Source organism: Oncorhynchus nerka, linkage group LG3, assembly GCF_034236695.1.
Source record: "Oncorhynchus nerka isolate Pitt River linkage group LG3, Oner_Uvic_2.0, whole genome shotgun sequence".
NCBI classification, from domain to species: Eukaryota; Metazoa; Chordata; class Actinopteri; order Salmoniformes; family Salmonidae; genus Oncorhynchus; species Oncorhynchus nerka.
The window spans coordinates 82,447,426-82,462,459 of NC_088398.1; the positions used below are offsets into that span (position 1 = coordinate 82,447,426).

Below are 15,034 nucleotides of genomic sequence, written 5' to 3' on the forward strand. Positions count from 1 at the left end.
TGCTGGGTTTATTTATAGTTTCAACCATCTTGTCCTGCTGGGTTTATTTATAGTTTCAACCATCTTGTCCTGCTGGGTTTATTTATAGTTTCAACCATCTTGTCCTGCTGGGTTTATTTATAGTTTCAACCATCTTGTCCTGCTGGGTTTATTTATAGTTTCAACCATCTTGTCCTGCTGGGTTTATTTATAGTTTCAACCATCTTGTCCTGCTGGGTTTATTTATAGTTTCAACCATCTTGTCCTGCTGGGTTTATTTATAGTTTCAACCATCTTGTCCTGCTGGGTTTATTTATAGTTTCAACCATCTTGGTTCCTAAATGATCCTTTAGGGGTTCTTCAAACGTAAACTGTTGGGGAACCTTCATACAGGTGAAGTCAGAAGTTTACGTACATTTAGGTTGGAGTAATTTTTAAACCACTCCACAAATGTCTTTTTAACAGACTATAGTTTTGACAAGTCGGTTAGGACATCTACTTTGTGCAACGACACAGGTCATTCTTCCAACAATTGTTTACACACAGATTATGTCACTTATAATTCACTGTATCACAATTCCAGTGGGTCAGAAGTTTACATACTCTAAATGGGCTGTGCCTTTAAACAGCTTGGAAAATTCCAGAAAATTATGTCATGGCTCTAGAAGCTTCTGATAGGCTAATTGACATAATTTGAGTCAATTGGAGGTGTACCTGTGGATATATTTCAAGGCCTGCCTTCAAACTCAGTGCCTCTTTGCTTGACATCATGGGAAAATCAAAGGAAATAAACCAAGATCTCAAAAAACAATTGTAGACCTCCACAAGTCTGGTTCATTCTTGGGAGCAATTTCCAAACGCCTGAAGGTACCACGTTCATCTGTACAAACAATAGTACGCAAGTATAAACACCATGGGACCACGCAGCCGTCATACCGCTCAGGAAGGAGATGCGTTCTGTCTCCTAGAGATGAACGTACTTTGGTGCAAAAAGTGTAGGGCTAAACAAAAGCAAAGAACAACAGCAAAGGACTTTGTGAAGATGCTGTAGGAAACAGGTACAAAATATCTAAATCCACAGTAAAATCCTATATCGACAACCTGAAAGGCCGCTCAGCAAGGAAAAAGCCACTACTCCCAAACCGCCATAAAAAAAAAGACAGACTAGTGTTTGCAACCTCACATGTAATTGTCGTATTGTGTGTTTAAAGTTGTGTTACATTTTGTATTTCACCTTTATTTAACTAGGCAAGTCAGTTAAGAAGAAATTCTTATTTTCAATGACAGCCTAGGAATAAAAAAAAAATGTAAATTTGAGGTAAACTCCCAGCAGAGTCCAATGGGTACATCCTCTGGCGTGTTGATGTTAATGTGTTGATGTTCTCCGTATCCATAGTGACTGGAAAGGTTTCCTGTTATATTCATCAGAGGTGTAGGGAGAGTGATGTCTGTGAATCCATTTTATTTTTTACACATTATACAGATGTTTAATAAAACATGCATACGACACGATTCATTTATTTTAATTTTTTATTTTGTGGTAACTTATTTATTTAACTAGGCACGTCCTTGTTCATGGGGTAGATCAACAGATTTTTACCTTGTCAGCCTGGGGGATTTGGTCTTGCAACCTTTCGGTTACAAGTCCAGCGCTCTAACCACTAGGCTACCTGCCACCTCTACACTCTAACCACTAGGCTACCTGCCACCCCTACACTCTAACCACTAGGCTACCCTGCCTCCTCTACACTCTAACCACTAGGTTACCTGCCACCTCTACACTCTAACCACTAGGCTACCTGCCACCTCTACACTCTAACCACTAGGCTATCCTGCCACCTCTACACTCTAACCACTAGGCTACCTGCCACCCCTACACTCTAACCACTAGGCTACCCTGCCTCCTCTACACTCTAACCACTAGGTTACCTGCCACCTCTACACTCTAACCACTAGGCTACCTGCCACCTCTACACTCTAACCACTAGGCTATCCTGCCACCTCTACACTCTAACCACTAGGCTACCTGCCGCCTCTACACTCTAACCACTAGGCTACCTGCCACCCCTACACTCTAACCACTAGGCTACCCTGCCTCCTCTACACTCTAACCACTAGGTTACCTGCCACCTCTACACTCTAACCACTAGGCTACCTGCCACCTCTACACTCTAACCACTAGTCTACCTGCCTCCTCTACACTCTAACCACTAGGCTACCTGCCGCCTCTACACTCTAACCACTAGGCTACCTGCCACCTCTACACTCTAACCACTAGGCTACCTGCCGCCTCTACACTCTAACCACTAGGCTACCTGCCACCTCTACACTCTAACCACTAGGTTACCTGCCACCTCTACACTCTAACCACTAGGTTACCTGCCACCTCTACACTCTAACCACTAGGCTACCTGCCACCTCTACACTCTAACCACTAGGCTACCTGCCTCCTCTACACTCTAACCACTAGGTTACCTGCCACCTCTACACTATAACCACTAGGTTACCTGCCACCTCTACACTCTAACCACTAGGCTACGCTGCCACCTCTACACTCTAACCACTAGGCTACCTGCCTCCTCTACACTCTAACCACTAGGCTACCTGCCACCCCTACACTCTAACCACTAGATTACCTGCCACCTCTACACTCTAACCACTAGGTTACCTGCCACCTCTACACTCTAACCACTAGGTTACCTGTCACCTCTACACTCTAACCACTAGGCTACCTGCCACCTCTACACTCTAACCACTAGGCTACCTACCACCTCTACACTCTAACCACTAGGCTACCTGCCTCCTCTACACTCTAACCACTAGGTTACCTGCCACCTCTACACTCTAACCACTAGGCTACCTGCCGCCTCCACACTCTAACCACTAGGCTACCTGCCTCCTCTACACTCTAACCACTAGGTTACCTGCCACCTCTACACTCTAACCACTAGGCTACCTGCCACCTCTACACTCTAACCACTAGGTTACCTGCATCCTCTACACTCTAACCACTAGGCTACCTGCCGCCTCCACACTCTAACCACTAGGCTACCTGCCTCCTCTACACTCTAACCACTAGGTTACCTGCCACCTCTACACTCTAACCACTAGGCTACCTGCCACCTCTACACTCTAACCACTAGGTTACCTGCCTCCTCTACACTCTAACCACTAGGCTACCTGCCACCTCTACACTCTAACCACTAGGCTACCTGCCTCCTCTACACTCTAACCACTAGGTTACCTGCCACCTCTACACTAGGCTACCTGCCTCCTCACACTCTAACCACTAGGTTACCTGCCACCTCTACACTCTAACCACTAGGCTACCTGCCTCCTCTACACTCTAACCACTAGGTTACCTGCCTCCTCTACACTCTAACCACTAGGCTACCTGCCTCCTCTACACTCTAACCACTAGGTTACCTGCCTCCTCTACACTCTAACCACTAGGCTACCTGCCTCCTCTACACTCTAACCACTAGGTTACCTGCCACCTCTACACTCTAACCACTAGGTTACCCTGCCACCTCTACACTCTAACCACTAGGCTACCCTGCCACCTCTACACTCTAACCACTAGGCTACCTGCCTCCCCTGACTATAGTGGTTTTCATGCACATCAAATCAAATCAAATCAAATCAAATTGTATTTGTCACATACACATGGTTAGCAGATGTTAATGCGAGTGTAGCGAAATGCTTGTGCTTCTAGTTCCGACAATGCAGTGATAACCAACAAGTAATCTAACTAACAATTCCAAAACTACTGTCTTATACACAGTGTAAGGGGATAAGGAATATGTACATAAGGATATATGAATGAGTGATGGTACAGAGCAGCATACAGTAGATGGTACCACATATGAGATGAGTATGTAGACAAAGTAAACAAAGTGGCATAGTTAAAGTGGCTAGTGACATAAGAATGCAGTCGATGATCTAGAGTACAGTATATACATATGCATATGAGATGAATAATGTAGGGTAAGTAACATTATATAAGGTAGCATTGTTTAAAGTGGCTAGTGATATATTTACATCATTTCCCATCAATTCCCATTATTAAAGTGGCTGGAGTTGGGTCAGTGTCAATGACAGTGTGTTGGCAGCAGCCATTCAATGTTAGTGGTGGCTGTTTAACAGTCTGATGGCCTTGAGATAGAAGCTGTTTTTCAGTCTCTCGGTCCCAGCTTTGATGCACCTGTACTGACCTCGCCTTCTGGACAGCGGGGTGAACAGGCAGTGGTTCGGGTGGTTGATGTCCTTGATGATCTTTATGGCCTTCCTGTGACATCGGGTGGTGTAGGTGTCCTGGAGGGCAGGTAGTTTGCCCCCGGTGATGCGTTGTTACCTGCCACCTCTACACTCTAACCACTAGGCTACCCTGCCACCTCTACACTCTAACCACTAGGCTACCTGCCACCTCTACACTCTAACCACTAGGTTACCTGCCACCTCTACACTCTAACCACTAGGCTACCCTGCCACCTCTACACTCTAACCACTAGGTTACCCTGCCACCTCTACACTCTAACCACTAGGCTACCCTGCCACCTCTACACTCTAACCACTAGGCTACCTGCCTCCCCTGACTATAGTGGTTTTCATGCACATCAAATCAAATCAAATCAAATTTTATTTGTCACATACACATGGTTAGCAGATGTTAATGCGAGTGTAGCGAAATGCTTGTGCTTCTAGTTCCGACAATGCAGTGATAACCAACAAGTAATCTAACTAACAATTCCAAAACTACTGTCTTATACACAGTGTAAGGGGATAAGGAATATGTACATAAGGATATATGAATGAGTGATGGTACAGAGCAGCATACAGTAGATGGTATCGAGTACAGTATATACATATGAGATGAGTATGTAGACAAAGTAAACAAAGTGGCATAGTTAAAGTGGCTAGTGACATAAGAATGCAGTCGATGATCTAGAGTACAGTATATACATATGCATATGAGATGAATAATGTAGGGTAAGTAACATTATATAAGGTAGCATTGTTTAAAGTGGCTAGTGATATATTTACATCATTTCCCATCAATTCCCATTATTAAAGTGGCTGGAGTTGGGTCAGTGTCAATGACAGTGTGTTGGCAGCAGCCATTCAATGTTAGTGGTGGCTGTTTAACAGTCTGATGGCCTTGAGATAGAAGCTGTTTTTCAGTCTCTCGGTCCCAGCTTTGATGCACCTGTACTGACCTCGCCTTCTGGATGATAGCGGGGTGAACAGGCAGTGGTTCGGGTGGTTGATGTCCTTGATGATCTTTATGGCCTTCCTGTGACATCGGGTGGTGTAGGTGTCCTGGAGGGCAGGTAGTTTGCCCCCGGTGATGCGTTGTTACCTGCCACCTCTACACTCTAACCACTAGGCTACCCTGCCACCTCTACACTCTAACCACTAGGCTACCTGCCACCTCTACACTCTAACCACTAGGCTACCCTACCTCCTCTACACTCTAACCACTAGGCTACCCTGCCACCTCTACACTCTAACCACTAGGTTACCTGCCACCTCTACACTCTAACCACTAGGCTACCCTGCCACCTCTACACTCTAACCACTAGGTTACCCTGCCACCTCTACACTCTAACCACTAGGCTACCCTGCCACCTCTACACTCTAACCACTAGGCTACCTGCCTCCCCTGACTATAGTGGTTTTCATGCACATCAAATCAAATCAAATCAAATTTTATTTGTCACATACACATGGTTAGCAGATGTTAATGCGAGTGTAGCGAAATGCTTGTGCTTCTAGTTCCGACAATGCAGTGATAACCAACAAGTAATCTAACTAACAATTCCAAAACTACTGTCTTATACACAGTGTAAGGGGATAAGGAATATGTACATAAGGATATATGAATGAGTGATGGTACAGAGCAGCATACAGTAGATGGTATCGAGTACAGTATATACATATGAGATGAGTATGTAGACAAAGTAAACAAAGTGGCATAGTTAAAGTGGCTAGTGACATAAGAATGCAGTCGATGATCTAGAGTACAGTATATACATATGCATATGAGATGAATAATGTAGGGTAAGTAACATTATATAAGGTAGCATTGTTTAAAGTGGCTAGTGATATATTTACATCATTTCCCATCAATTCCCATTATTAAAGTGGCTGGAGTTGGGTCAGTGTCAATGACAGTGTGTTGGCAGCAGCCATTCAATGTTAGTGGTGGCTGTTTAACAGTCTGATGGCCTTGAGATAGAAGCTGTTTTTCAGTCTCTCGGTCCCAGCTTTGATGCACCTGTACTGACCTCGCCTTCTGGATGATAGCGGGGTGAACAGGCAGTGGTTCGGGTGGTTGATGTCCTTGATGATCTTTATGGCCTTCCTGTAACATCGGGTGGTGTCCATAATGTAAACATCTATGGGATATTCATTGAAGAGGCACATGTGATCTGCATAACATACCTTTGTTTAACTCCTCGTCTGCATACCTGCAGACACAGACGCAAAGTGAGTCATATGCACCCAATACAGCTTTCAACATATTCTCATAGCCTACGTACTCTTACCTCTTTGTTGATTGATATCCATGGAATTGTGTCCATTTTCTGTTTTAGAAAGATTTGCATAAATTGGAAAAGATATATGGAATTACATTTGGACATTTAGATCATACAAAGGACAAACCTTACCTTAAATTGAAGAGGGCTTTATTACATGTTTTTTTTCAGTTAAGTGCCTACATCTGCTGTCCTTTCAAATTTAAATCCAAATGTTTCAGTTGTGCAATTCCTTCAAGAAACCCCCCCCCCCACCCCACCCCACCCCCCACCCACCTACTAAGGAGGTTCCTCGATGAACCGTACCTCCTAAGCTTTGGGGGGAAATTGTCAGTGCCAAGAACCCTAAGGTTCTTCAAAGAACTTTGAGGATCAAAGAAGAACCCTTGTTGAAGAAGGCAGAAGATAAATAAATAAACTGTAAAAAATAAAAAAATAAAAGTTTTCATATACTGGATACACTGTATAACTGAAGTGTACACTGCAGTCATCTAGGGTTGAGTCCTTGCTTAAGTATATCCACATGAATCATGAGTCCTTGCTTAAGTATATCCACATGAATCATGAGTCCTTGCTTAAGTATATCCACATGAATCATGAGTCCTTGCTTAAGTATATCCACATGAATCATGAGTCCTTGCTTAAGTATATCCACATGAATCATGAGTCCTTGCTTAAGTATATCCACATGAATCATGAGTCCTTGCTTAAGTATATCCACATGAATCATGAGTCCTTGCTTAAGTATATCCACATGAATCATGAGTCCTTGCTTAATGAATCATATCCACATGAATCATGAGTCCTTGCTTAAGTATATCCACATGAATCATGAGTCCTTGCTTAAGTATATCCACATGAATCATGAGTCCCTTAAGTATATCCACATGAATCATGAGTCCTTGCTTAAGTATATCCACATGAATCATGAGTCCTTGCTTAAGTATATCCACATGAATCATGAGTCCTTGCTTAAGTATATCCACATGAATCATGAGTCCTTGCTTAAGTATATCCACATGAATCATGAGTCCTTGCTTAAGTATATCCACATGAATCATGAGTCCTTGCTTAAGTATATCCACATGAATCATGAGTCCTTGCTTAAGTATATCCACATGAATCATGAGTCCTTGCTTAAGTATATCCACATGAATCATGAGTCCTTGCTTAAGTATATCCACATGAATCATGAGTCCTTGCTTAAGTATATCCACATGAATCATGAGTCCTTGCTTAAGTATATCCACATGAATCATGATGTATATCCACATGAATCATGAGTCCTTGCTTAAGTATATCCACATGAATCATGAGTCCTTGCTGAATCAAGTCCTTGTATATCCACATGAATCATGAGTCCCTTGTATATCCACATGAATCATGAGTCCTTGCTTAAGTATATCCACATGAATCATGAGTCCTTGCTTAAGTATATCCACATGAATCATGAGTCCTTGCTTAAGTATATCCACATGAATCATGAGTCCTTGCTTAAGTATATCCACATGAATCATGAGTCCTTGCTTAAGTATATCCACATGAATCATGAGTCCTTGCTTAAGTATATCCACATGAATCATGAGTCCTTGCTTAAGTATATCCACATGAATCATGAGTCCTTGCTTAAGTATATCCACATGAATCATGAGTCCTTGCTTAAGTATATCCACATGAATCATGAGTCCTTGCTTAAGTATATCCACATGAATCATGAGTCCTTGCTTAAGTATATCCACATGAATTATGAGCATTAATATCCTTGAGGGATTTGCACATAACAACGGAGTAACATGTATTCATTCAAATATTTATTTTTCTATTTCAGCGCTCCAGGCAGTGGCCCCAAGTTCAAGTCTACTACTGTAGCTGTGGACGCCAGCTGCAGAGAGACTGATGGACTGTCAGAAGAGAGCCACAACTCCACCGTGCTGGAGACCGGCACCCACAACCACACCACAGGCACCAGCACTGGCCTGGCCTCCAACAGCAAGACCCAGCAGACATCGTACTGGCCCTACAATGGCAAGGCCAAGAAACAAACCTACAAAAGGCACAAGATCGCCTTCTCGTTCTCATTCCCAAAGAAAGCATCGGTGAAGCTGGATTCTGCAGCGGCCGTGTTCTGTGAGAACACTGAGGAGGGTTCCAAAGAACGTACCGGAACACGGAAGCTCAGAATTCCCCTCGTTGAGCTGAACGTCCCTGTTTCAACCACTGCAGAGGAGAAAGGACGGGATTTTGCGGGTGTGGAGATTAACGGCACTAAGCCTGGCGATCTTAGCCCTAACGGTGTTAGTGAGGGGAGCCAGAAGTCATCAGATACACTGTCCAGGTCTGACATCCCCATGCCTCCACAGGCATCACGTCTGTATTCTGTGCTGGTTAACTCTGAGGTCATCGCCAGACATTATGTGTCCTCTGTCTCCCAATTACCTGCATCCCTTTGTCATATTCCCCTAGATGACCCAGACACAGTATTGGATACACAGAACTCTGAGGAAACTCAGAGAAACGGCTCAACAGAGGCTGAACCGGAAACATGCAAACAGCAACAAGTGCATAAAGTAGAAGGGAGTGTCTCGGGGGAAGAACACTTCTCCATTAGCAGTTCTGATGGTCCCCCTGAGAACGTCTCCTCCTCCTCCTCTCAGTCCTCTGAGCGTCCTGGGACTGCGAGAGAGAAAAGAGAAGACATTACGGTGGTGGTGAAGACCCTGTCGTGTCCTTTCACCAAGCCCAGTCAGCCGTTCTTCTCTGTGCTCAGCAAAGATGGATACACTGTTCTCCAATGGCCTTCAGAGATGCTGACCTTCACCAGGACAGAGCCCTGTCTCTCCTACAGCTGCAATCCACTCCATTTTGACTTTAAGGCCTCGCAGCAGTCGCAGAGCAGGGCGAAGGTTCGTACTGGTGACAGTCAGAGTAAGACGGAGCCGAGGTTATCTGAGACGTTGTGTATCGGCTCAACCTCTGTCTGTTCTGAGGAACTAATAGACAACAAGCACAACAAAGAGGCCTACTCAAGGCCAGACCATCATATCCCTATCAGAGATGACAGGGAGACAGTGGAGAGGAAGGATTGTCTCATATGTGATCAGCACATGAGTGACATAGACACAGAAATCTGCAACTTGCAACTGAAGAGACACAGCAGAGGTAAATCTAGTAGTCAGTCAATAGATCAGACTGGCAAGAGAGCAGCAGGCATCAAGAAATGGAAATCCAGAGACCGGCGCCATTACAGGAGCCACAAGAAGAAGAAGAGAAGGAGAAGGAGGAGAGGAGGATATGAGGAAGAGAGGCACAGAGAGACTGAGACGGATGGAGGTGTGGAGAGCGATGCAGAGAAATGCAACACATTCCAGAGACCGTCAGAGTGTTGGGAAGGACTTGATAGCCAATTTAGAGGCCCCACTTCACAGCCATTAGAGAAGTCAAAGCAATCAGCTCAAAATCAGGCTGACAGCGGCCACGCTGCTCCCTCTGCCACAGAGGACACGGAGAGAGAGAGGGTGAAAAGAGAGAGGGAGGAGAGAGGGGGAGGAGATAGAGGGGGAGGAGAGAGAGGGGGAAGAGAGAGAGGGGGAGGAGAGAGAGGAGAGGGAGAAAGAGAGAAGCAGACAGGAAACAGCAGGCAGGGTAAGCGGATCAGCGGGCAGCCACAGTCTCTGTGATGAGGGCGCCACGGATTCTGAAAAGGTGTTCGGGAGCGACGGCAGGAGAGACCCAGTCGATCCATCAACAGAACAGAGAAACGCTGCAGGACACGGCTCACAGAGCTCACAGAGCCACGACAAACCCTGCACAGAGAACCCCGCTGGGGCTGTTAGACAAAAACGAACCATGGTGATGACACATCTGTCACCACAAAGCACAGGGACCATTACCCAAAAACCAAGCATGACTAAATCCCTTTCACCAGAGAGCTGTGGTAAAGACTGTTGTTGTATCGGACAATCGTTGAGAAGGAAGCGGACAGCATCATCTTTGCTTGATGCTGATGAGCAAGGCTTTGACCACCAGGTCCCATGCACCAAGTGTCAGTCACCTGTAATGGTAGAGCCCAATGGGCCAGATGGTTCAATGGTTGAGGGGGGGTCCTCTTGGTCTGTCTGTGTTTCCTGTGGTGGGGCGGGGAGACAGAGGAAGAGACAGAGAGGGGACAGTTATGCTCCTCACATCTCAGACCCTCTTGTAGGTCACAATGTTCACATCTCAGACCTTCCTGTAGATCACAATGTTCACATCTCAGACCCTCCTGTAGGTCACAATGTTCACATCTCAGACCCTCCTGTAGGTCACAATGTTCACATCTCAGACCTTCCTGTAGGTCACAATGTTCACATCTCAGACCCTCCTGTAGGTCACAATGTTCACATCTCAGACCCTCCTGTAGGTCACAATGTTCACATCTCAGACCCTCCTGTAGATCACAATGTTCACATCTCAGACCCTCCTGTAGGTCACAATGTTCACATCTCAGACCCTCCTGTAGGTCACAATGTTCACATCTCAGACCCTCCTGTAGGTCACAATGTTCACATCTCAGACCCTCCTGTAGGTCACAATGTTCACATCTCAGACCTTCCTGTAGGTCACAATGTTCACATGGCAGAACCTCCTGTGGATGTACAGTCTGATGACAGATGTAAGATGAACGTCCAGAATCTAATGAATACGGATGTAGAATACCCTGTTGCTAAAGGTCCACTGGCCAGCTGTAGTGCCCCAAGTCAGCCAGCTGTAGAGCACAGTAGTAAGCCAATGGGAGGCTCTCCTCGGCTCCAGATTCAGAACAATGTTCCCAGCATCAAAGAAGACAGTTCTTCCTCTCCGTCTCTACCTGGGCCTGTACAAGATCCCCCAAATCCCCCAGAAAAAATCAGTATTACTAATGAAAACAAACACATCACTATTTGTCTCCAAAACTCTCCCAATGTTTCTCTCCCGATCATGGTACATAATCTAGAAATGGGCAACAATGGAGAAGATTGTATAACAAGACAAACAGTGACAGTAGCAGCTCATGTCAGTCCACTGGGTGCGAGAGAGATCACCCCTCCATTCATCACTTCACAGAGGTTTCAGATACAGAATACGGGCCCGGATAAGTCCTGTCAGCATAGTTTCCAGAGCTACCCCAACCAACAGAGGTGCCACAGCCCCCAGCCTCCCCAGGGTCATACCCAGCACCAGAGGTGTTATCCTGGGATTAGGGTTAATGACGAGATGGGGATCAGGGAGGGCCTGAGGCCAGGAGGCCTTAACATTACAGGCAGCCTGTGTAGTCCCTATCATAGACCCGCTAGCCCTTTCCACAATCACAGACCTCCGAGTTTCCATCCGCAGCACCCGTCTGACGGCATGGAGAAACACCACTGTGTCCTTCAAATCCAGACCCATAGACACATCCTCCATCACCATCGGCAACACCAGGTGTTCCCAGGGAAGATGAAGCCTGTCCTGCCTGGGTCTCCTGTCCCCATGTCTCCCTCCTGTCCTCCCATGCTCCACCCCGTCCACCTGTCTCCCGTGCCTAACGGGTCCATCACCATTCTCCACCACCAGCACCACCATGCCTACCACCATGCAGCCTTCCTGCCCCCTCATCCCCAGCCCCCTCTCTTCCCCCAGGTCCTGCCAGTCCCAGTCAGCCGCCGGCCTATGGGAGCAGATATGTGTCCCCCTGGACCTTCTCCCTTTCTTACCTCAACACCGCATCTCTCTGTTGTGGCCCCGCCCAGTTTACATCACCACCCGATGGCAGTGACGTTCCACGCCATGCCCCGCCCAACCATGTTCCCTCCCTCGATGCTTCAGTCACACCCACATCCCACCGTCATCCCACTGCAGCCCATGTTTTAAGACATTGTATCCCCACTTGCAGCCCATGTTTTAAGACATTGTATCCCCACTTGCAGCCCATGTTTTAAGACATCACATCCCCAGTGCAGCCCATGTTTTAAGACATCACATCCCCAGTGCAGCCCATGTTTTAATACATCACATCCCCACTTGCAGCCCATGTTTTAAGACATCACATCCCCACTTGCAGCCCATGTTTTAAGACATTGTATCCCCACTTGCAGCCCATGTTTTAAGACATTGTATCCCCAGTGCAGCCCATGTTTTAAGACATCACATCCCCAGTGCAGCCCATGTTTTAAGACATCACATCCCCAGTGCAGCCTATGTTTTAAGACATTGTAGCCCATGTTTTAAGACATCACATCCCCAGTGCAGCCCATGTTTTAAGACATCACATCCCCAGTGCAGCCCATGTTTTAAGACATCACATCCCCAGTGCAGCCCATGTTTTAATACATCACATCCCCACTTGCAGCCCATGTTTTAAGACATTGTATCCCCACTTGCAGCCCATGTTTTAAGACATTGTATCCCCACTTGCAGCCCATGTTTTAAGACATTGTATCCCCACTTGCAGCCCATGTTTTACGACATTGTATCCCCACTTGCAGCCCATGTTTTAAGACATTGTATCCCCACTTGCAGCCCATGTTTTAAGACATTGCAGCCCATATTTTAAGACATTGTATCCCCACTTGCAGCCCATGTTTTAAGACATTGCAGCCCATGTTTTAAGACATTGTATCCCCACTGCAGACTATTCAATCATGTTTCCTTTTGTTGCTTCCAACAAAACATGTAATTTACTTCCAGCTCATACTTTTTTCCCATGTAGTTATGTCATTATCTTCCTGTAACATCCCAACCCTGTTGTATCAGTGGAAAGGCTTCTGTAGTATTCAGAGTGATAAGTGCTTTTCATGAAGACTACACTAGACAGAAATATTTCCTTTGGAGAGACAATCAAGCATAACTAAAGAATTAAGACGTGTGTGTATGTGCACATTTAAAAATAAAATAAACAGTGTGATGTAGAAACTGTCCCAGGCAGATTCATTATTAAAGTCTGTGGTATTCTATAGTCTGTTGTTTTGTTTTTTGTTTTTCCAGTCACTTCAATAGTCTACATTTGGGCATTTTAATGCAATTCTAATTCAATTAAACATGAACACACACACACACACACACACACACACACACACACACACACAATAAAGTGTTGTATCTGGTGTAATAGCACGTGTCGATGACGTTCACTCTACGTTCATTTTTGCTTTCCTAAATGATGACAATTCATTCATGTAACATTTACCCCTGAGTTGATCCAGATCCTACAGTATAAATTCTATTTTACAGCCATCCCTCCTTAGTTTCTGAATAAGAAACACAACTAATATGGTCGGTTCTGATGACTTCGATGTTACACATATTTGACATAAATGTTGACCCCTTTCTGATTCAGAAGTAGGATAGCAAAGACACAATGGGTTAAAATGTCTAATCAACTAGTTTTCTTTTGTATAAAACATGACCTAAGTGTCTTTATAATCACATATCATAATAAAAATGTTTAAAAAAAAACAAAACACAGATTTGACACGTAAACCTGGTTACCGTGTGGTTTCAAGCCTCTCCATAGGTCTTCATGTAGCTGTAATACAGTAGATATATATATATATACACTCCACTACATATTTATTTGGACTGTGAAGCTAAAAACAAAATGTAATGTGGCTCTGTACCGCTTCATTTTGGATTTTGAGTTTAAAAAAAATTAAAATAAAATAAAAATGTTTATATGAGGCGTACAGAATGTCACCTTTAATTTGAAGGTATGTTGATACTGTTTGGAAAGACGTCCGTTTCAATGGACTGTAAATCTAGTTCCTCCATTTCTAAAGGTGCCATAAGTATTTGGACAAAAAAGTGTATGACATTTTTTTTTGTCAAAGGAATGAATGGTCAATAATGTATTGTGTCATTTTGGAGTGACTTTTATTGTAAATGAGAGTAGAATATGTTTCCCGAACACCACTACGTTACTAATATGTACGCTATCCTTGATTATTTATGAATCATGAATTATTCATGAGTGATGACATGAATAATGATCATGACAAAAATGACGAAAATCATAAACCCCTTAAACATTTCTCACTCATCATTATTCATGATTATCTGCTTAGTTTTATATTATATTTTTTTTACCTTTATTTAACAAGGCAAGTCTGTCTAAGAACAAATTCTTACATTTACATTTACATTTAAGTCATTTAGCAGACGCTCTTATCCACAGCGACTTACATCAGTTGACTAGGGAGGGGTGAGAGGTTGAATAGATGTCCCAGAATGGTAGGGATCAGTTGACTAGGGAGGGGTGAGAGGTTGAATAGATGTCCCAGAATGGTAGGGATCAGTTGACTAGGGAGGGGTGAGAGGTTGAATAGATGTCCCAGAATGGTAGGGATCAGCTGACTAGGGAGGGGTGAGAGGTTGAATAGATGTCCCAGAATGGTAGGGATCAGTTGACTAGGGAGGGGTGAGAGGTTGAATAGATGTTCCAGAATGGTAGGGATCAGCTGACTAGGGAGGGGTGAGAGGTTGAATAGATGTCCCAGAATGGTAGGGATCAGCTGACTAGGGAG

At 44.6% G+C, this 15,034-nt stretch overlaps 1 protein-coding gene across 1 annotated transcript in view; it reads left to right on the forward strand.

The window, feature by feature from the left end:
- LOC115116032 (zinc finger protein 804A-like) overlaps positions 1 to 14,018 on the forward strand; it is a 26,918-nt gene extending 12,900 nt beyond the window's left edge. Inside the window, exons 3-4 of the mRNA XM_065005855.1 lie at positions 8,347 to 10,045; positions 10,116 to 14,018. Of these exons, the coding sequence (XP_064861927.1) occupies positions 8,347 to 10,045; positions 10,116 to 12,386 (3,970 nt within the window). The 3' untranslated portion in view covers positions 12,387 to 14,018. The remainder of the gene's footprint in view (positions 1 to 8,346; positions 10,046 to 10,115) is intronic.
- Positions 14,019 to 15,034: the final 1,016 nt, after the last annotated feature.